At 37.5% G+C, this 22,926-nt stretch overlaps 1 protein-coding gene across 4 annotated transcripts in view; it reads right to left on the minus strand.

Moving 5' to 3' along the window:
• Ppp1r42 (protein phosphatase 1 regulatory subunit 42) overlaps nt 1–22,926 on the minus strand; it is a 58,785-nt gene that overhangs the window by 29,410 nt on the left and 6,449 nt on the right. For 3 of the 4 annotated variants that reach the window (XM_063257409.1, XM_063257408.1, XM_063257411.1), the window contains exons 3-5: nt 22,493–22,659; nt 19,439–19,643; nt 13,075–13,191 (exon numbers count right to left, since the gene is read on the minus strand). In XM_063257409.1, the coding sequence (XP_063113479.1) occupies nt 13,075–13,191; nt 19,439–19,643; nt 22,493–22,659 (489 nt within the window). The remainder of the gene's footprint in view (nt 1–13,074; nt 13,192–19,438; nt 19,644–22,492; nt 22,660–22,926) is intronic. The other variant, XM_063257410.1, reaches the window with a different exon arrangement.

The following is a 22,926-nucleotide window of genomic DNA, read 5'->3' on the forward strand; positions in this document are numbered from 1 at the left end:
TGGTCGAACAAAAGCTCCGTAATATGATTATCAGTCCCACCTATTTGTTTTACATCTCTAAGAGGGTAAGGTTAACCATATCAAAACATAACAGAACATTTAAAAAAAAATAAAAAAACAATTTAAAGAAATACAGATTTCAAAGCAAGTCCACTGGAGATCTACCTTATCTAACTGTCTCTAGCTTCTTACAAATAGTTGTCCCTAACTTCACCCACTTTATATACTTATTGCATATTATAGAACTAATCAAATCATTACAGGATGATGGAGTCTTTTTAGGTCCTCAAGTTCCAAATTAGGGAAGACAATAGCAACTACCATCGCATCTCTCATTCTCTTTGTGATAGCCGTCCCCATCTCTGCATATGCTGAAGTTGAGCTGAAGAACCCAGTCCAATGTCATTCTAATCAGCAAGCAATAGATTGCTAGAATTTATATTATAATGCTACAAAATAAGCCTCGGGTTTTTCAGGTCTCTTCCTCAGAGTATTTGTTCCTATCCTCTCTGTATTATAGGGAAAACCAAGTCATAACAAGACAACGAAACAATTTCCTAGAAAAACATGCAATGGATAAGACTTATAAAACTATAATATAAATGATCTTCCGTAGCTACTATGTTTTCTCTTGTTATTTTCAATAGATTTGTCCACAACACTGGCTTATTATAGTTAAACATACTAACACCTATTTTTATAAAAACTTATCTTTGACTGCATTGTAGTATTTGAGAGCTGTTACTGATTCATACCAGTATGGATATCCTTTACATCTTGTCATGCTCAGATTAGTTTCCTCTACTTTTAGGGTTGATTCTAACACACATACCGATTTCAAATAGGATCAGTCAAGGCCAACCAATAGTCTTATGATTCAGATACAATTAAGATCAGTCATAGTAAGACAATGTAAGTAATACAGGTTTTCAGCCTAAGTCAATAGGAAAGTAAGGATAGTTACCATGGTATAACCTGCTATTTTTGGTTCTAGAGGTCTGTGTCCTCAAATCTGACATGAGTGGACAGACCAGAACAAATTTAATTCAATCTAAATATGTCACTAGGACTACTATGTCTTTTAAATCGTTATACACCATTAGCAATGACCTCTGCTTTTTTTTTTAATATAGTTTCAGAGCTGTCTCTACCAAAGACTAGCTTACCGTCTCTGCCTCATGTCTGCTACTCCACTTTTCTGCTATATTTTGTCCACCTTATTCCCTCATTCCATTGTCTGCCCCGTTCACTGAGGCCTCTCTGCCACTGTAGCTGTAATCCTGATTTCTCTTTCTCTCTTTCTCTGTAATGTCCTTCAGCGCTCTCTGTAGGGTTGGATTGGTGGCCACGAACTCCCACAGTTCCTCCTTGTCTTGAAAGTATCTTATTTCTTCATTAATTTTTAGAGAGAGTTTTGACGGATATATGAACTTCGGTTGCATATTTTTTTCCTTCAGGACTTGGAATATTTCTCCCCACTCCCTTCTTGACTTAAGAGTTTGTGTTGATAAGTCTGCTGTTATTTTGATAGATTTCCCGTTATAGGTAACCTGCATCTTTTCTCTGGCTGCTTTTAATATTCTGTTTTTTTGGTGGATTTCTGGGATCTCGATTATTATATGCCTAGGCGTAGATCTGTTTTGGTTGTAGGTAGCTGGCGTTCTGTATGCTTCTTTTATCTGGATATCATTTCTTTTTGCTATACGTGGGAAATTTTGCTTTAATATATCTGTGAATATTTTTTGTATTTCATTTTTGGATGTTCCTGCTTCCTCACTCACATTCTTTATTCTTAGGTTATGTATCTTTTTATCATCTTCCAGTTTTAGAATTGCTTCTTTCTGGTTCCTTGTTATTTTTAAGAGGCTTTTTCTTTCACGTTCATAAGCCCTAAATCTCTCTTCAAGTTTCTGAAGGTTGTCTTTAGTTTCTGTCAAGGCATTTTGCCAATATTCAATGGAGATTTTAGTTTCCTGATATTCTCTTTGGATCTGTTTCATGTATTCTAAGTTATGCTTAAATTCTTCTTCAGATGCTTCTCTTTCTTTTCTGAATTCCTCGGTTCTTCCATCTGTGTTCTCTTGGGCGGGGCTTGTCATTTCTTTAATTAATCTCTTTATATCTTGCCTCACTTGGATCAGGAGTACATCTTTAAATTCCTCTATGAGATCATGTAAGTACTTTTTAATTTCGGCTGATGCTGTGTCGAGTAGAGGATGGTTACTGTGTTTGTTCTCTTCAGTGTTTAGTTCTCTTGGGTTTATTTTCTCCTGTTGAACAGCTGGAGATTTTTTTTTTTATTTTTATCTCTTGTCATGTTTCTGGTTTCTTTCAGACTGTCCTGGAGTTCTCTGGCCCTCTCCGAATTGCTTAGGGCCTCTCAGAAGCGTGCTGGCTTGAGTTTTTGCTGTCCTCCCCAATTTGCTGTTATCTGGGGTAGGCTGGGATGCAGGGGCGGTACAGTCTAGTCTCTAGCCTCTGTGTCAGTTAGTTCATAAATTAGGCTGTACTTTCTGGTTGTCACTGAGTTGTGACTATTTTGTATCCGCTTATTGGGCCCCAAGCAGAGGCTTGGTTTAGCTCCAGTAGCTCCTGCCAGTTCTCTTTGAATCAGAAGCAGCTGAGTAATGGCACAGGATTCTGCCCAAGTCCCAGCCGTTCTCTTCCAAACCTCTCTGTGACAGGAGCACCAGAAAAGCAGCTCTGCCCAAAACTAAGATGGCTCCCACTAAGTTCTCTGTGTGGAGCTGAAGCCAGCAAGTAATCAGGCTCTGCCAGGACTCAAGATGTCTTCCACCAGCCCTCCCTACAAGGGGACCTGGTGATGTCACCAAGCTGGGGTTTCTGCCGCCAGGCTAATATGTCTGCACCAGACTCTGTGTTATTGATTTCCCCGTGGTGGCGGGCCAGCTGTTCTCTGGCCAAACCCAGCAGCCGCGGGGTTCTCTGTACTCACCAGAGTCCGGTGCAAGTCCTCGTTCCGGGACCGCCGCTTTTCCTGCACTCCCAGGACAGCGCGGGGCGGTGCACAGCGTGCGTTCCCAGCACAGTGCTGACCGGTCAGATATCTGTGCACCGTTTAAATTTGAAATGCCCGAGCTTTGTACGTCCGCTCTGGTGCAGCGGTGCAGACTTGGCTGCTACTTGGAGTCTCGGTCCGTTTCCCGCAGTCCCCAAAACCAACTCAGCTTTTCGTGCTGGGTCCACGAGTCTGTTTGTTGATTTAAGGGCGCGAGATTTGCAGCCTCCTGTTGTCGGCGTTGAAGGTCTCAGCGCGTCTTTAAATCCTCCAGCTGTACTGTCTTGGTTAATAAGAATCGCTATCGATTTGTCTGGCCCTCTCCATGCTGTCTTTTTTTAGCTTTGAGTTTGAATTCTCTGGAGAGACTCTTCGCTCGATCCCCTAGCCCGCCGCCATTTTCAGAATCTCCCACAATTTCCATTTTACATTTTGATTAGTATTTACACTTTATGTCTCAGACCAGAGAGAAAATGTGATATTTACATGTCTTATGGTCAATACATTGTGTCAACTGGAGAAGTTCAGACATTCAACTAAGAGACTCATAGGGAGCAAGAATTCTTTCTTTGTAAACTTCCTAAACTTTTGCAGGAGAAGGACAAGAATACTTTGTATGTGCTACACCTGACCTGGAGGGGTGGTGGTGGCCTGTGCACAGTATAAGGGAGGAAAAGAGGATTGCTGTGCTCTCCTTTTGCTCTGGCTGCTTTTGCTGGCTGCTTCCTTGAAGTGATCCCCTGGTGCCATGCCTCCCTGCCTTGGAGCCAACTGATTAGGGAGTGAAAACTCCACAAACAGGTAAATAAACGTTTCCTTCTTTCATTTTGAGTGTCAGATATTTTGTCCTAGCCATGAGAGAAAAGTAACCAAGACAGAACTTGATACCAGACAAGTGGGGTTGTTGCTGTGACTATACCTAACCATGTGGTTCTAGAGGCTTTGGGAATGACTTATGGGAAGAGTTTGAAAGGTGCAGAGATGTCATCTAAAACAGTAGCTCAAGAATGGCTTAGGTTATTCTGTATGGGAGATTCTGGTTCAAGCTCAGAGGACCAGAAAACCAGTAAAGACCAGGCTCAGGAGGTTTCTGTTGGGAATGACTGCTTTGGTTGTTGGACTCCAGACGTGTGTTACAGCTTGGCAGAAAGTTTGTTTGCATTTTGCTCCTGTCCAGAGATTCTGCCTGATACTGAAATTAAGGGGAGCAGACTAATTAATCTGGCAGAAGAAATTTCAAGGCAGTCAAATGTTGAGGCTCTGGTATAGCTATTGTTGGGGGCTTTTAAGTTGCAATTTAAGAGCAAAGAACCCAGGATGGTTTAAAACATTGTGAGTTTAGCCAGAAAGGAAGCTCCAATAAAGCTGTGAACTGCAAAGATAGAGCTGAAGAAATCTCAATTGTTGAAAAGGAACAGGAGAATAGAAAAGATGACCTGAAGGTATCAAAGAAGCAGCAAGTCTGAAACCTTTGCAGCCTCAAAACTGCAAAAGTGAAAGACTTTGCTTCGAAGTGAAAGCTGCAGAGCACAATGTTCCAGAATGGTGGGTGGCATAGGAAATTTGTTCCTCAGAATTGGATTTGGAGTGCCCAATGATCCAGGTACTTGACACCTACAGCCGAAAGAGGAAAGCCGGGCTACTGCTACAGCTGGCAGCAGACCTTGGCATCATCCACGTGATGCTGGTTTTAGATGCATACAGAATGCAAGAGTTCTGAGGTTAAAAAGGCTTCCACCCCAATTTCACAAGGTCTGGGAGCCCAGGTAGTGTGCTCCTGAGGGGCAATGTGTGAAGTTATATGTGTGAAGCCAAAGGTGCATTGGAGACCCCAGAAGTTTCTAAAGAAAACTGTAAGGAGCCACCAGAAGTGCCATAGGGGTGGAACTACACAAGTCCTTTGTAGCTCACAATTTGCCACAGATTGCTTCAAATGCTGGACATATGACTCCAAGACTTAACCTTTGCTGTACTGGATTTTGTCATATGCAAAGCTAGTTTTTCCAGCATCATTTATAAAAGAGGCTATCTTTCCTCCAAAGAACATGTTTGGCCCCTTTGACAACAATAAGCTGGCTAAGTGTGTTTGGAGTTATTTCTCCATCTTCTAATCTGTTTCATTGATCCTCAGGTCTGTTTTTTTTGCCAGTATCATGCTGTTTTTAATCACAATAGCTTTGTGGTATGGTTTCAAATTAAGTCCTGTAATGCCCCTGAACTGTTCTTTTTCCCCCCTAGAATTGCCTTTGCTACTCTAGGTCTCTTCTGGTTCCCAATGAATTTTAGGATTGTTTTCTCTAATTCTATGAGGTGTGATGTTGAAATTTTGATCAGGGTTGCATTAAATCTGTAAACAGTTTTGGAATTATGGTCATTTTCACTATATTTGTTCTTCCAACCCAAGAACAAGTGATATTTTTCTGTTTTCTGATATCCACTTCAATCTTTTTCAGAGTATTGTAGTCTGTAAGTTTGTAGAGTATGCACAGGTCTTTTACTCCCTTTGTTGATTTATTCCTAAGTATTTCTCTTTTTAGATGCTACGCTGCAAGGTAATAATTTTCCTAATTTCTGTCTCATTGAACTTGTCATTTGTGTACAGAAATGCTATTAATTTTTGTGTGTTGATTTTGTATCCAGTTAGACTACTGAATTTTGTTATTAAATCTAAGAGTTTTCTGGTGGAGATTTTTGAGTCTTCTGTGTAGAGTATCATACCATCTGAAAGTAAGTATAATTTAAATACTTCATTTCCTATCCTTATTATTTTGATTCTTTTACTTGTTGAATTGTTCTGGCTAATGTTTCCAAAACTATATTGAGTAAGAGTAGTGGTAGTGGACGTTCTTGCTTTGTTCCTGATTTTAGAGTGACAGCTTTCAGTTTCTCATGATTTTGTAAGATGTTGACTGTTGTTTTGTCATAGGTGGCTTTTATCACATTGAGATAAAGACAATATATTCCAATTTTCTGTAGGGTTTTTGTCATGTACCGGTGTTGGACTTTGTCAGATGCTTTTTCTGCATCTATTGAAGTGCTCAGATGGTTTTTGTGCATGGCTCTGTTAATATAGTTAACACTTATTGATTCTCATGTTAACTATCTCTGCATCCTTGAGATGACTCCTATTTGGTCACTGCATATAATCTCATTAATGATTTGCTGCATTCTGTTTCACAGTGTCTTATTGAGAGTTTTTGTGTCTATGTTTATTAGAGAGATTGACTGGTAGTTGTTCTTTTTGTTTGGATCCCTCTGTGTTTATGGTATCAGGGTAGTGCTTGCTTCCAAGAATGAATTTGGGAGTTTTGATTCTCTTTCAATTTAATTAAAGAGTTTGAGAAGTAGTAGCATTAGGTCTTCTCTAAATTTCTTATAAAATTCAACAGTGAATGCATCAGGGCCTGGTCTTTACTGGTAGGTTTGTAATTACATGTTCAATTTCATGGACGGATATTGCTCATTTAGAATTTTACATCTTCTTGATTAAGCATTGGTAATTTGTATTATCTGGGAATCTCCATGTTTTCTGTGTTCCATCTTACTGGAAAGCAGGTTTTCCAAGTAGGTTTTTTTTTTCTTTTTTATCAGTACCAGGGATTGAACTCATGACCACACACTTGCAAGGCAGGCACTTATGCCGCTGAGCTAAATCCCCAACCCCTTCCAAGTATGTTTTGATGATCTTCTGACTGTCTACAGGATCTGTTGTGAATTTCACTTTTTTCATGCCTATTTGTATGGATTTGAGTCTTTTCTTTCTTTGCTTTTATAAGGTGGGCAAAGAGCTTGTCAATTTTATTTAACCTTTCAAAGAACTGACCTATCAATTCATTGATTCTTTGCATTTTTTTACATAGCATTAATTTCTGCTCTGAATTTTTAATAATTTCCTCTCTCATATAAATGTTGGGCTTCACTTATGCCTCTTTTTTAGAAGCTTGATATTCAACCTTTGAGTTTTTTTTTTTTGTTGTTGTTGTTTGTTTTTTATTTTTAGCTCACTCTGTTTTTCTGATATGGGAATGTAACCATACAAATTTCTCTCATAGGGGCTGCTCTTTTGTGTCATATAAGTTCTCAAAGGTAGAATTGCCATTATTATTTAATTGTAGAAACTGTCTGATTTCTTATTTAGTTTCATCTGTGACCCATTGGTTTTTCAGGAGCATGTTATTGAATTTCTACATATTTATGAAATTTTTGTAGTTTCTTTTGCCATTGATTTCCAATTTCATTGCACCATGGGATGGTAATATGCACTGAAGAATATCAATTTCCTTGCATTTACTTAAACATGTTATATGAACTGCTATGTGGTCTGTTTTGAAGAATGTCCCATGTGTGTCTAAGAAGAATATGTGTTCTAATGTTGTAAGATGCAACACTCTGTAGACCACTACTAAGTCCATTTGTTCAAAAGTTTGGTTCAGTTATGATGTTTCTTTGTTGATTTTCTGTCTATTTGATCTATTTGTGACAGTGGGGTCCTGAGGTCCCTCATTACGATAGTATTAATGTTTACTTGATTTTTCATGTCTGTTAATTTGTTTTATACAGTTAAGTACACTGGTATTTGGTATATCTATATATTTATAATTGTTAGCACTCTTATAATTGTTAGATTATTCCCTTTATAAGGGTATAGTGACCTTTATCTCTCTTAATCAGTCTTGGGTTGAAATTCACTTTGTCTTCAAATAAATAAGCTACCCCTGCTTTTTTCTGGGTTCCTATTATACGGAGTATTGTTTTCCATCCTTGGACTTTTAGTCTATGAATTTATTTTTGAATTAAATGTGTTTCTTGTACAAAGAATATTATTGGATCTTCTTTCTTGATCTGTTTGTTCTTCTAGTCTAGTTCTTCTGATTGGTGAATTAAGCTCATGAACATTGATAGTTTAACATATATAGTGACTCACCCATGTCATTTTATTTTCATGTTGTTGGTTTTCTTTTTTTCTCCTCTGCTTAATTACTTGTCTTTCCTGGTGCATTCATCCTATTGGGGTTCATGAAGTTGTAGTCCTTGCATTTGTATTATCTTGTTATCTCTTTCTGTAATGTCCTTCATAACATTTTAGAGTGGTCATGAGTGTCCTCAGGTGTTCCTTGTCATGTAAGTATCTTATTTGTCTATCAATTTTGAAAGATAGTTTTGTGGAAGTTCATCCATCTGGGTTGGAGGTTGTTTTCTTTGAGGGCTTGAGAAATGTCACTCCAGGCTTGCCAGGCTCTCCTTGACTTGAGGGTTTGTGTTGAAATGTCAACTGAGATTCTGATGGGCTTTCCTTTGTAGGTAATTTATTTCTTTTCTCTAACAGCTTTTAATATTCTTTTCTTGCTATAGATTTTTTTTTTGGATCATGGCTAAGGAGTACTGTATACTGTATACCTCACTTATCTATGTCAAATTCTTATGTTGTTAGGAAGTTTTCTACTGCTACATCTGTGAACAGGTTTTTGTTGTTGTTTGTACCTTCTGCTCTTTCACTGACTCAATAAATCTTATGTCTTATTCTACTTTGCATATCTAGCAACTATTAGATTGATTTTGCATGGTCTCTTGCTATTTTTAAGAAAATCTTTCTTTAGTAGTTACTAACCACAATTCTTTCTTCTATATCTGATATTCTATCTGATGGGTTTCTTCTTGTATGACATTGCCGAGTCATCATGTCAGTGGCCCAACATGATTCAGAGACCCCAGGGACAATAGCACATCAGCTTCCTGCTTCTTCTTTCCTCAGCCCAAAGTAAACTTCCTGTTTCCTGTTTTTCACGCACTGATGCTCCCCCAACTAGCTGCTGATGTGTCTGTCACTTTGCCTGCCTCCCCAAACTCCACCCACAATCAGACATAATAAAAGCCCAGTCACTTTTTTGTTCTGGTTGGAGGGAGCTTGCACTCTTCTGCAGCCCTCCCTTGCCAGCAATAAAGGCCTCTTTATCTCTCTCTCTCAACTGTGCCAAAAACCCTAACACTGTCCTCATATCAGCTCATTTTGCTGGGTGTACTTTCAATGGAATTTTTAATCTGGATACATGTTTGAATCTGTTTCATGTTTTCCATTTTTTTCTTATTCTGGTTGTTCATGCTTTCCATCATTTTCCTAAGATCCTTTATTTTTAAAATATGGATCAACTCTAGAGTCACTAAGCATCTCATTCTGGTCACTATCTCTATAGTTATCTGAGAAATTATTTCTGAATTGATTTTTTCTAAAGCATCATTCATCTGCTTTGCTACTTCTGCTGTTACCCCTTCAGAGTCGAGTTGGGTGCCCTTTAAATTATTCCATCTCATTACCTTCTGTGTTGGCCTTTGCTTACGCTGGAAGTCTGGGGTTACATCTTAAGTGTCTTGTCATTTTCTATTTTCTATACATTTTTTTTAAATTAGAGTGGTACTTTAATAGTGTTTTCTGTTTTTACAATTTCTTCCAAGTTCTTTTACACACGCATATACACATGCACACACACTCCGCCATTTTAGAGACTTTTCATGGGCCTGTTGGTCCTGAATTACCTGTTGATTCAACAACGTGAATTGAGAAATTTTTTGTGTGAGTGCAAGGCTATGACTGTTGAGTCTCCCATAGTGCAATTAAAGAGGCCCCTAGTATTTCTTTTGTCAGAATTGAGAGATGTTTTCTCTTGGGCTGCCCAGTTTTCCTAGAGAGAAAGTCTTCAACTCTTACTCAAGGTTTTTAAGTCATACAAGCAAAGTTTAAGAGGTAGGGCTTGGTTTGTAAGAGGGAAGGAAACACTGGCCCTCTCACATTTGTAGTCTCTCACTAAATCTCCATTTTTTTTTCATTATTACCTGCTGTTGTTTTTCACTTGCCATATGTCTTGTTCAAGTTCTTCACAAATTCAACTTGTCCCCTATAACTTTGTTGTTAAGGTATTTTATCCAGTTAGTTCTTTAATTTTCCTTCTCTTGCCCCTTATCTTATGTATTGAAATTTCAGGTATAGGAAAAATTTTTTACGAAATGTTTGAAAGAAGTCATAGACTTTGCTGTTGCTAAAACAAAATATCTCATATTGAGTAAAGCATAGTGAAATGCATATAGGTTCCCTCTTGGAGCTCCAAAAACAAAGTGCTGGTCTGCTTGGGTTTCGTGAGGATTCTGTGTCTGTCTCATATATCAGATGGCATCATAGGGGAAGTATATTTAAGAGCAAAAGGTCACATGATGAGACAGGAAGCCGTAGAAATTCAGGGGTCTAGGTCACTGTTTTTAGAACCGTGTGCTCTAACAAGAACTAATGTAGGTCCTTCAAGAATTACATCGATCCTTTCTGAACATGGTACCCCAAGTGACCCAATAACTTTACATCAAGTTTTACTGCAGCAATACTTCAACACTGGGGCCAAGCTTCTAACACATGAGCTTCTGAGGAACAGTGTCAAACCATATCCAAACCATTGCACTTGGAAAGAAGTGAGTTTGCTTAGAAGAAAAAACAATGTAAATTCCTGTCAAGTACTCTACCCTGAAATAGGCAAAAATGATGATACTTGACCAGAGATAATCTCACTATATCCAAATCTAATATGTATCTATTAACCTCTTATATGCCCTCATGTTAACTATTCAAGTTTGTTCAATACAAATGGGCATTTTTTTTTTATTTTTTGAAACTCAAGTTTCTGTTTTCATTTATTACTGAATCCTCCTGGAGCCTTCTCTGTTAACGTTCTGTAAATGTGCTTCTGTTGCCTGGCTTTGGCCTCATTATTCTCTTATCTGTTCTTGCATCTAGTTTCATGGTTATAAATATTATGTAATTGCTGTTTATTCTCAAATATATCAGTCTTTTGTGTTGAACTCCAGATGCCCACCTGATGTGTCCATTTTGATGTTGAATAGGCATGTTAAAAAAAAAAAAGGGACTTCTCTCACAATCTTGCACTCACCAGGCAGGTGCTTATACCACTGAGCTAAATCCCCAGGCCCTATTTTTTCTTTAGTATCACTCAACTTATAAATGCTGCCTTTATTGCTCCGGTTCCTCACATAAAAGCATAGAAGTCATCCTTAATTCTTCCCTTTCCTTAATTTTTACATCCTACTCATCAACTAATTCTATGGAATTTGGCTAAAAAGTACCCTTCCAATGCACCACTCCTCTCTGTCTCCAAGCAACTGTCTCTGTTACTTAGATTTTGCAATAGTTTTCCAACTGATTCTTTGTTGTCATTCTTGAAACTCACTCTTCACATACAGATAGAGAAATCCTTTTGGAAAATACAATCATTTCAGTGGTTTTCTCTTGCAATTAGAATAAAGTCAAAATTTTGTTTATGTCCTAAAAATAACTTTATGATCTGGATAATATGCCTTTCTTTTTATTTATTTTTTATTTTTTGGTACCAGGGATCAAACTCACAACCTCATGCTTGCCATGCAGGCACTTATACCACTGAGCTAAATCCCCAACCCCTTTTTAATTTCATATTGTAATGTTACCTCTTTATTTACTCTATAGTTATTTATTGAGCACTTGCAATGCATTGGAATTTGAACTAGGCACTGCCAGGTGTGGTAGTGCATACCTACAGTCCCAGCCCTTGGGATGCTAAGCAGGAAGATCGCCATGAGTTTGAGGCCAGCCTGGGCTACATAGTAAGACTCTTGTCTCAGCAAACCAAACCAAAACAAAACAAAGTGCTCACCTCAAGAAAAAGAGAAGAAAAGCAAAAAATAAAAAAGAAGTTGAGCTACTCACTAAGACCTAATCACAGTGAGCAAGCATCTTTTTAGTTCCTTTGACACTCTGAATCAGTAGTGGTACATGTATGGTACACATGCTGCAGTGGGCTGTTTGCTGTCATTGAAGGCTCTAAAAGGTTCATCATCACTTCTGTAAACTGACTTTGGCCTTGGAGCTTTATCTACCTTTTATCCCTGGCTCTGTGTGCACCTTTTGTTTCTCATTCTTCAAATTTTAGCATAAATGTCATTTCCTCAGAGGCCTTTCTTGATAATCTAATTTAGAATATTCATTCTCATATTTTCTATTAAATTTCGTATGTGAAAGTCATAGCACTTTTCTCAGTCATCTGTGCTTATGTATTTTCCATTTCCCTCTGTACCCTATTGTAATGAAAGTTCTATCTTATAGCAGGTTAAGGGATGAACCAGTAATACGTATAAATTTGGAAGTAAGGCTGTGGTAACATTTTTAAGGTCAACAGAATGCTGTTTAGAAGTAATTTTGAAAATATGGGCTCAGTGTATGGGAGAAAGAAACCCATTCTTCCTCCAAAGATTTCTATTACCAAACAAGAAACTTTAGGATCTTAACAGTGGCTTAGCTCATGGATAACTATTTCCAGGGAGCCTTTCCTAGTTTCAAGCTGTTATGTTAGGGCTACCATACTTATGAAAACAGAATCACATTGTAGTTATTCAAAATCACACTAAGTTTCTGAAGACCTGGAATGGAATCCTTCCATCTTCTGAGGTATAGTCCTGACAAATATGTAGGAGCCCAATACGTATTTTAATAAATGAGTGATTGAATGACTGTGGCATGATATGATATAACATGGCATCAATATAGCTAGTAAAAATTGGAATAAATCCAATGCTAAGAGCTTTAAGTGGGAATAGCTAGTAGATGGTTCACATGTAGTCACAGTTGGGAAATCCAAGTTAAAGGACAAGAAATCTATCTCTAGAAGGAAAAATTTGGTGGCTAATTAATACATGTAGGGAAAATCATACAGGTCTTTCTCAGAGAATCTTTATGTTGGGGAAAGAGAGAGGCATTGGGGTATGGAGAAGAAAATCTGGTAAGAGGGCAGAATTATATGAATAAATACATTCAGAAGTAGAGATTCATGATAATTTTAGAACCAATCCAAGATTTTTTTTTTATACCAGGGATCAAACTCATTACCTCACACCTGACAGGCAGGCGCTTATGCCACTGAGCTATATCCCCAGCTCCAAGATAGTTTTTAAAAGTGATATATTTCATAGATTTTCAAAGAATTTCAGTAATAATTTCATTTAAATTAAATTTTCTTTACACCTACCTTCACATGTAGAAGCTGATTGTCAACTGCTATAAGGTGATTAAGGTTCTCTAGTATTTCTAAATCTCTTATGTCATCAATATTATTGTTGCTGATGTTCAATATAGAGAGGGATTTCTGTAAGAAAAACAACCATATTAGCATTTAGCATCAGTGACATATATATATTTCCTAGTCTTTGAAAAATTTAAGATTTATCAGTTTAGCTTGCTCTGCTTTTTTATATAAGAAAATTTTAAAATGGAAATTTTGTTTCAGTGCTGTTATGGTTTATATTCACATGTCCCCCTAACACCTCATGCTCTCATAAGTGATTAGTCCACTGATAAATTTATAGCTAAATGTGATTTTGGGAGCTAAGGCCTGGTTGGAGGAGATGGGTTACTGGCATGGAAAGGTACATCTCCCCCTCCTTCCCTGATCTTTCTCTCTGCTTCCTCCTGTCATGCCCCTTTGTTATGCTGCCCAACCTTAGAGCCAGCCAGCCATGGAGTGAAACCTCTACAAACTGTGAGCCAAAATAAACTTTTCCTCCTTAAATTGTGTATGTTGAGTATTATGTCCCAGCAATGAGAAATTAATGACTCATGCATATTTTTTCAATAGAATATTATATCATATACTCTAGTACATGATATAACTTACTTTTTTTTCCTATACTTTTTCCACAAGGCCGTTTTCCTTGTCCAGGGTTTAAGATAAATTTAGGGTAAAGAAATGAAGAATCAAAAAGTAAAGAAAAAAATACACCAATAAACAAATGATACCACAATGTAGAAATACTACAATTCAAGCAAGTTACCATTTTGTGGTAAATATTGCTATGATTTTACACACATCAGTAAAACAATCTTTGCTTTTCTAAAGAGGAAACATGACCAACTATGAAAATATATTCAGGTTTTATCTTTATCTTTCTATATAATTTTTTCTTGACAATCCATATGTTCAAAAGCCATTTGAAACAATAATTAGCTAATTAGTAAGAATTTTAAGGTTAGCTGATATTGAAAACAGAAGTATGCAATACAGACTTCTGGGAGAATATGGCAGATAGATAGCAGCAGCTTTGGAGGCTCTCTGAGAAACCACACTTAAAATCCAGGAATGGTGTCGGGCAAGAAGTCCTAAACAAGCGGAGATATACTTAGCTGACCCAGGAGCAAATTAAACTAAGAGAAACCAACTGAAAACGCAATCCCGGTGATATAATAGAAACAGATAAGGTCTCAGCTTGGAAGCTGGAGCCTGCACCACTGGAAGCTGCGATTTGAATTTCCTGCAGCTGCTGCTGCGTCTCAATCGGCATGGCAAGGAGAGAGGTGCGAAAGCTCTTAGAGTGGGAAGCGGTGAATGGAGTTGAGAGCGGGACTGGCCGGGAGCCCTGCATCAACCTGCGGTGAGTGAGCGGATTGGGGACCCTTCCGTAGAGTAGGAGGCTCCGGCAAAGGACATACTGGGACTGGGCAGACTAGCCAGAACAGGGCACTGCAATGACTTCAGTCACATATTCCCCTCTCAAATGGGATTAGTGGGGAGTGGCTGGCTTGGGTGACTCCGCTGACTAAGACCCAGTAAGCTAGCTTAAACCAGGTCCCAGCACCTGGAGGTCCACCCTAGCAGTGAAGCCTTCAGTAGGTTGACCTGGAGGGGTGGGCCCAGCATAGGCTGCCCAGGTCTGTGTCTCCCTAGTACACTGAAATGGGCAAGAACACCTAGATGGCGCAATTCAAACAAACTGTAACCAACAAAGAAAGAAACTGGGCCTCCTATATACGCTTGTATAGCAGGAACAAAAAATATGGGAAGAGGCAGCAACAAGAAAGGTCCTTGGCCCCCAATCCTGAGAAACATGCAATATCAGACACGGCACCAATAGACATAAAGCGCTATCTCCAGAGCCTCATAGACAAGTTCAGGAATGAAGTTATTAACGACCTGAAGCAAGATATAAGTAGAATAGTTAGAGAAATGCTAAGCGTCGCCCAAGAAAAAACAGATGGTGGAATGGTAGAATGGAAAAAAAGGGGAGAATTGTTTGATGGAGAAAATAGAGGAAACAGAATACATGAAGCAAGTTCAAAGAAATTACCAGGAAACTAAAAACTCTATTGAAAACTGGCATAACAGCTTGAAAGAAACTAAGGATAGATTATTTGAACTGGAGGGCAGATTTGTAATCTGGGAGCATGAAATGAAAAACTTCTTAAAAATAACAAAACAAACACGAACAATACAAAGGCTAGAAGATGATAAGAGGATCTATAACTTAAGAATTAAGAATGACATAAAAGAAGAAGTAGGGATACAAACAAATGGACTACAAAGGCTATTCACAGAAATAATCTAAGAGAATTTCCCTAATTTAGCAAATGATAAAGATACTCAGATGTACGAGGCATACAGGACCCCAGCCGCCTACAACCCAAACAGAGCTAAACCCAGGCATATAATAATCAAAATTCCAGAAATCCAATATAAGAACAGAATATTAGAAGCCATCAGAGACAAGAAACAGATCACTTACAAGGGAACACCCATCAGAATTACAGCAGACTTCTCGGCACAAACCATCAAATCACGAAGAGCGTGGGGGGAAATAATTCAAGCTTTGAAAGATAATAACCTCCAGCCAAGATTGATATATCCGCACAACTGTCCCTAGAAATTGATGAAAAAACAAGGTGCTTCCAGGATAAAGAGGAATTAGGGGAATTTGCAACCCACCAATTCAACTCTACAGAGAATACTGCAGGATATTCTAAAAAAGGAAAATATCAAGATTCCAGAAATAGTGGCAGAGAGGCCACAATGAATAAAGCAGAAAGAGAAATGAAGAAGACAAACTGACAACAAATGACAGAAAAAGAGCTCAACAGAAATGAGGCAGAGAAGATCGGAAGGTAGGAACAGCTATTTTGGAGAAAACAAGACATCATAATAGCTAGTGCTGATTTAGTATCATCTTGTTTTGAAGTCCCATCAAACTTGTATTCTTCTGTCTCCATTGGTCTTAAAAGGTTGTATCTTGTTGGATTTTTTTATATATGATAATATAAGCAAAAAATTTTATAGACAAGGAGATTATACAGAAACCATTGGTCATTTTCTGTTAATTGGTTCTAAATACCCTGTAATAATGTCATTTTCTTGCATGGTTTTATAGTGTCTTGATATGTTTGGTACTACAGTATATGAAGTTATACTCAAAGATTTCAAGGAAATAGACACTATGGTAACTATTTTTATGTCAGGATATCTTGTGGTGAAACACTATTTTGCTTAAATAGTTATGTTTTGACCTGCGCTATTCTGTTTTATGCCCTCTTTTATCTCAATCCCCCTTTTTAAAAAATTATTTACTTTTTTATTTTTATCTTTTTAATTAAGGGAAAAATAAATAAAAAATAGCAGGATATATTATAGTAACCTACTTTGATTTCCTATTAACTTGATTTGAAATCCTGTACTGCCCTCACTATCTTGTTTTGACTGATTTTCCCCTATTCTGCTTTGCTTGATAGTACCAAGTTTGAAAGTATAGGCAACAACTGTGAAGACAATAAGATTCATTATGAGGCCCTTTCTGGTTGACTATTATCTTCTTTTAAAGTCCTGTAATGTCTTCAATGCTTTGGTTTTATTCTTTACTGTTTTGTTCAATTTTATTATAACTGGCAATTCTTCTTAAAATAGCAAGAGGCAGTATGGTAACCATTGTTGATCACCTTGTATTTTGTTTTTACATTATCTATTATGTCCATCCTTTTGATTTGACTGACTCTGTTCTGATATGTCGCAATTTGGTTTTACTCTCTTCAAAAAAGTATAAGAACTGTGGGAGTAATAAAACTCAAAATGTGTAATTGTCATTGTACAAAAGAAAAGAAAAGAAAGTGCTCTAAAGGTTATATGCATATATGTTTAAGTGTATAAGATAACCATATTACTGAGTTTTTTTGGATCATTGAACAAAACTGTTTGCACTCTCACTGTTTGAAAGTCCACTTTATATGCTTTAATTTTGTAACTTGAACAACTACTTCTAAGATGAGAATATGTAATCTTTTAACTAATGATTTCTTACTGTTTATTTTTTAAATTTTGTATTACTTGTAAAAAAAAAAAGAAGTATGCAATACAGCAGTGTAAACTCAGACTCACCTTAAAAATCTGAGGCTGAAAAAAATCGTAAAAATACCATTTTGGAAAAAAAAAGTTATAAGAACTGTGGGAGTAATAAAACCCAAAAAGTGTAATTGTTATTGTAAAAAAGAGAGGAAAAGAAAGTGGTCTAAAGGAGATAACTGCATGTATATTTAAGTGTGTAGGATAGAAAACCATATTACTGAGTTTTTGTTGGATCATCAAACAGAACTGTCTGCAATTTCACTGTATGAATGTCCACTTTGTATGCTTTAATTTTGTAATTTGGACAATTGCTTCTAAGATGACAGTATGTCATCTATTAACTAGTGATTTCTTACTGTTTATTTTTTTTTCCTTGAAATTCTGTATGACTTGTACCCTTTTACTGCTTTTTTTTTCTTTCTCTTTAAATAAAAAAAATACCATTTTGGGGGGCTGGGGATTTAGCTCAGTGGCATAAGCGCCTGTCTGGCAAGCGTGAGGTCATGAGTTCGATCCCTGGTACTGGGGGAAAAAAAAATCATAAAAAATCTGAGGCTGGCCCCAGGGGGAGACCCACCCAGCATCTCCTGAAATCGCCATGTTGGAACTTAGGGTACTAGGAAACCAAGCAACCAGCCCATCTGCCTGGTAATCATTCATGGCTGTGGCAAGTGGCGGCCATCTCAGGGGGAGAGCACCCAGCATCTCCTGAGATCCATGCCATGTTGGAACCTAGGACGCTGGGAAACCAAGCAACCAGCCCACCTCCCTGGTAAGCAGCTCTGAGCCTACCTACACTCTGGCTGAGAGTCAAACATCGCACTCCATCCCCCATTAGCAAATGGGAGCCAGAGGTCTGAGCATCTCTTGGGAAGTTGACCATAAGCAATACAGCAAATAGGAGGGATTTCTTTCTACCATCTCTTTAAGGGCAAATATTGTTATCACTGTTTTGCTTTTTTCTAATTAATTATATTTCTCTATCTAATATTCTGTTTTGATAAGTTCTATAATGTTCTGTATTTGATTTGATTTTGCTATGCCTGATTGAAAGAACAACTATTGTGAAGATTAAGATATATACTATGGCACCTATTACTGTTATCCCAGTAACCTGTTGTGACATTCTGTACTAGTTTCACTGCACTGTTTCAATTGGCTATGTTCTGTTGTATTTTACTACCTTCAAAATAATATTTTAAAAAGACAGTAATTTAAAAAAAATCTGAGGCTGAGGAATTCTATCAGGTTCCATTGCGGCATCCACACACAACCAACTTTGAAAAAAATGTATTTCCTGATTCTTTTTAAAGCTTAAAATAACATCGAAAAAATGATATCTTCTACTTAAAATTTCAAAGTCTGCTTGAAGCTATGCAAATACTGAAGTAGCAAAAATGTTTTCAGTGGTATTTTGTAATAAAACTGGCCATCTTCACAGTGGGGTCAGTCTAATTGGATCAGTTGGAGTTGAGCTGTTGTTGAGCCAAATGGTTCTTTGGGATGGGACAGAATAGAATAGAAAGAAACCAGCCCACTTCTTTATTTTCCAATTAAAAGAATTACTTTTCAGTTCTTACAAATTTCAAGTTCAAATTTCAGTTCAAAAACTATCTACTGCTCACCATAGGCCCTCTAAACAAAATTGATGAAATCTAAATAACAACCATGTCTCATGCTACCCAAAATGTGTCCCCTTTCCTTTCTCAAGGATTAGCAGCAGCCTCTGTGGAGCCATATGCTTCTCAGTTTAATGTGGCATCTCCTGCCATGTGATTGGTTGTGAAGCAACTTAGCTAGAGCCTCAATCCTGGTAATCCCTGGCCTATGGTGGTTCTAATGAAGCAAAGCTGTATATAGTGCAAGTTATAATCAAATCAGGGCTTGGGGGTAAATAACTTATTGCAATTGCTCTCTAGGTTGCTTAGAAGATGCCAAATAATTGTATATGCCTTTCTTAGACTTTTTCTTAATAAAATTTGAGACATGATTATAAGCAAGGCTTAAATTATGAATGAATTAACATTTACAGTAGAGCTCCAGTTTACATAACCTTTCCACATCACTTTTGATCCTTGCAGTTACTCCAAGAACAATGCATCACTATCTACTTCATACTAGTGTCATATTCGGAGACTTTGTAAGGGAAAATTAGCCTCAGTCCTCAAATAGGCTCTTAACTGGCCATGTAAGCAGGCAGAGTATGTACATTGTCCAAATAATCCTTCACTACCTTCTTGTTCCTTTGTAAGTTGTTCAGCATTATATTCCTTTTCAAAATATTCAAATGTGATCTTACTGCCAGAGACCGAAGAGTTCTTGGATCAAACAGAAGCTTTTCTCCAAGGGGAAGCCTTTGACTCTCAACATGAAGCTCTCTTAGTTCTTCTAATCCCTCCAAACCTTCTATGACAGCAATGTAATTGCCTCCTAAATACCTGAAAACACAGACACAATTCTAAATAGACTTCCTGAAAATGGCATGGAATAAGAATTTAATAACAAAATTACTGAGCTGTTTGAAAACTCAGAATATTGAGTTTATATTTGAAACTATGAAAAGTTTATTTGAATAATAAATAATTTAGTCTAAGAAGCACATTTTTTTTAAAGTGAAAGAATTGTTATCCTCACTAAACTATCTACAAGTGTTTCTTATTTGTTAGGGTACAGAAGAATCACCTAGACTATAGGTTTAAAAATGAAGATTTCTGAGTCTAACTCTTGGAGATTTTGATTTGGCTAGCTATGTTGGAACCCAGTAAGTTGCCTTTTTAGTAAGCATTTCCCACCCAATCCTGAGGCCATCGGCCACTTTCTTTTTTTTTTTTGTCTTTTTCGTTTTCATCGGTACCAGGATCGAACTCACGACTGCCTGCTTACAAGGCAGGCGCTTATGCCACTGAGCTAAATCCCCAGCCCTGCTGGCCACTTTCTAAGAAGCATAGAAGGTACTTCTGTTGGAGGCCACTACAAAGCAGCACTGAGCAGGATTTAAAATTAATTAAAACCAAGGAGCCTGTTTGGGTAGTTCAATGGCTCCTTACAAAGGAAAACCTAACTCAATTATACAAATTAGTTGAAGAACAATCGCAGCTAGGACATTTAGAAAGCTCAGTTAGCCCTTGGAATACTGTCTTTTATTCCAAAAACATCAGGCAAATGGAGGTTGTTACAAGATTTAAAAGCTGTAAATGCCTGCTTATTTCCTATGGGGGTGTTGTAGCCAGGACTGCCAGATCCAACTGCAGTTCCCAGAGACTGGCCTCTCATCATAATTGATTTAAAAGATTGCTCTTTTAACATTCCTGTTTTTCCCACAGATAGACTTTATTTTGCCTTTTCCATGCTTAGTTTAAACTTTAAAGGACTAATACAGCTCAATAACATGGAAGCGAGGTTATGCTTATGTCTTAACAGGTGAAAGATCCCACAAGAAATATACAGCATTGGTGGGAGACACAACCAATGCTGAAGACAGCCTTATGTGACAACTCAGCCAACCTGGGCCACAGAGACCTGCCTTTCAGCCAGAAAATCAACCACCAGCTCCACTGAGAGACCAGAAGAGAGGACAAATGATCCATTAGAATGACATCCAAGCAACAATTCATGAGGCTAAAAATACAGTTACCAGAAGGGTAATTTAACCAACCTCTGAAAATCTTTTGGTTGCCTTAATAGCTCTGTTGACAGTATCTGTATATATGACACCTGTCTATGGAGTGGAGTAATGGATTTATGTCCCTGATCTACCATTACCTAGATCCATTACTTGGGCAAATTCTCCACCAGAGATTTATCATGAACCAGATATGATTGGTCCTAAGTATCATTATAAGGCCACCCATTTCTGTATAACTCCCTAGCCTTATAACAAACCTATGCATCCTTGGGAGACTATAAAGAAACATATCCATCAAAATGTTGCTATGGATAGTGACACTCTCCAGAAGGAGGTGTTGTCAATGTCCCAACAAACCAAAAATTTGACAAATTCAAGATTGGGACAAATTTTCTGATGCTTTAGATCAATTAAATCCATTCAATTATCTGAAGGCACATTTCTGGCTTTATGTTGGTATACTTGGAGGAATCTGTGTGTTTCTCTGTATTCTATTCATAGTCTGTCGAAGAGGAGCCAAGATGGGCCAACTCCTAGACCACATTCAACCATGACTTATCCTGATCCAGCTGTTGTTACAAAAACAAAAAGGAGATGTTGGAGACCACTATGAAGTGACTCTGAGCAGGATTTAAAATTAACTAATTGGCTATGTTTATCTGTGAGTCTGTCCTAGGCCTAGGCCTTTGCCTGGCGATGGGAGCTGATTCATCGTAAGTGAATCTCTGTGAATCACTGGTCCTGGCTGAGGTGTGTAGTGGCCTGTGAGGCCAGAGATACTGCAAAAGGCAAGATAAAACCACAGCTGCAGACACTTGGCTCAAACATCAATTAAATAGACAGAGACTGCAGCTGCAGGAATTACACCTACTGTCTAACTCCTACCATGTCTTCATGATAAGACAGTTCTACTGAATTGACTTGATTCATTACTTGGAAATGTCCTTGAAGTGACTCCCAAGGTCTTGCTCATTGCTTGTGCTTTCCTCAGTTTCCCTGACCCTTGTTGTTGGATCTAATAAAAATGGGCAGTCCAGAGAAGTCTTTATCTTAGCCCTCAGAGTCTCGAGCTCAGCTAAAGGATTTTGACCCTCCTGGAGCCCTAAAATCATAGCATTTGTCTCATTTTATTTAAGCCTTCACCATACACTCTTTTGGGAGATTGAGGATCTAGGTCAGGACCCACAATACTCCAATCTGAGTAACATGTATTTATAGTCTTCATTATAATATATATTATAATTATTTTAGACTTAAAGGCCTTTTTACAATCAAATCTATATCAAAATTATTCATTCTGTGACCTGGACCTTTTGAGATCTGTTATTCCAAAGAGCACAAAAGTTTTCTGGGATCCATGGATTGTTTTCAACAGTTGAGCCTACATGAAGATGTTTTAGGTGACCTGATAAGCCCATAATACAACTTACTCCCCCCCAAAGTATACTATATTTAATAAAGCAAAAATTGTTGAGAATTATATATGAAAGTATACATTTCATATGAAATAAATGTAAGGAAATAAAAATTGAGGCCTGTTCTATAGAATATATCTGAGATTCATTACTTTTACAGCTTAATCCCCAAAATGGAAGTGTCTGCCTGCACAAAAACATACACTATAATGATGATAAGCAGTTGACTTTACTCAAATGTACTTACAGTTTTTCCAGTTTCTTTAATGATCTGAGGCTCTCTATACATGGAATACAATTGTTTTGTAGGTACAGATGGGTCAGATTTGTGGCATAATTCAGGTTAGTGACTTGACTAATACGATTATCGTATAAATATAGAACACTGAGATTTTTGCAAAGAGAGAGGTCTGACTAAAAGAAAAACAACAGGTTATACTTAATTCCTCTTGGAAACATTTTAAAAAAGTTTTCCAGTTGAGTGTTCTACAAATTTTCTTAAGCTTAATATAAAAGGAAACAATCATATTAATATAATATAAAAATTATTTGATATAATGGATCAAGAAACAAAGTCCAGTGGTATTCTGTACATAAGAAACAAATTTAGCCAGACATAGTGGTACATGTCTGTAATCCCAGCATGCAGGAGGCTGAGCCTGGAGGATCTAGGCAAGTTTG

Source organism: Cavia porcellus, unplaced genomic scaffold (assembly GCF_034190915.1).
Source record: "Cavia porcellus strain 051 isolate PalLab524CR breed Dunkin Hartley unplaced genomic scaffold, mCavPor4.1 scaffold_10, whole genome shotgun sequence".
Lineage (NCBI taxonomy): Eukaryota > Metazoa > Chordata > Mammalia > Rodentia > Caviidae > Cavia > Cavia porcellus.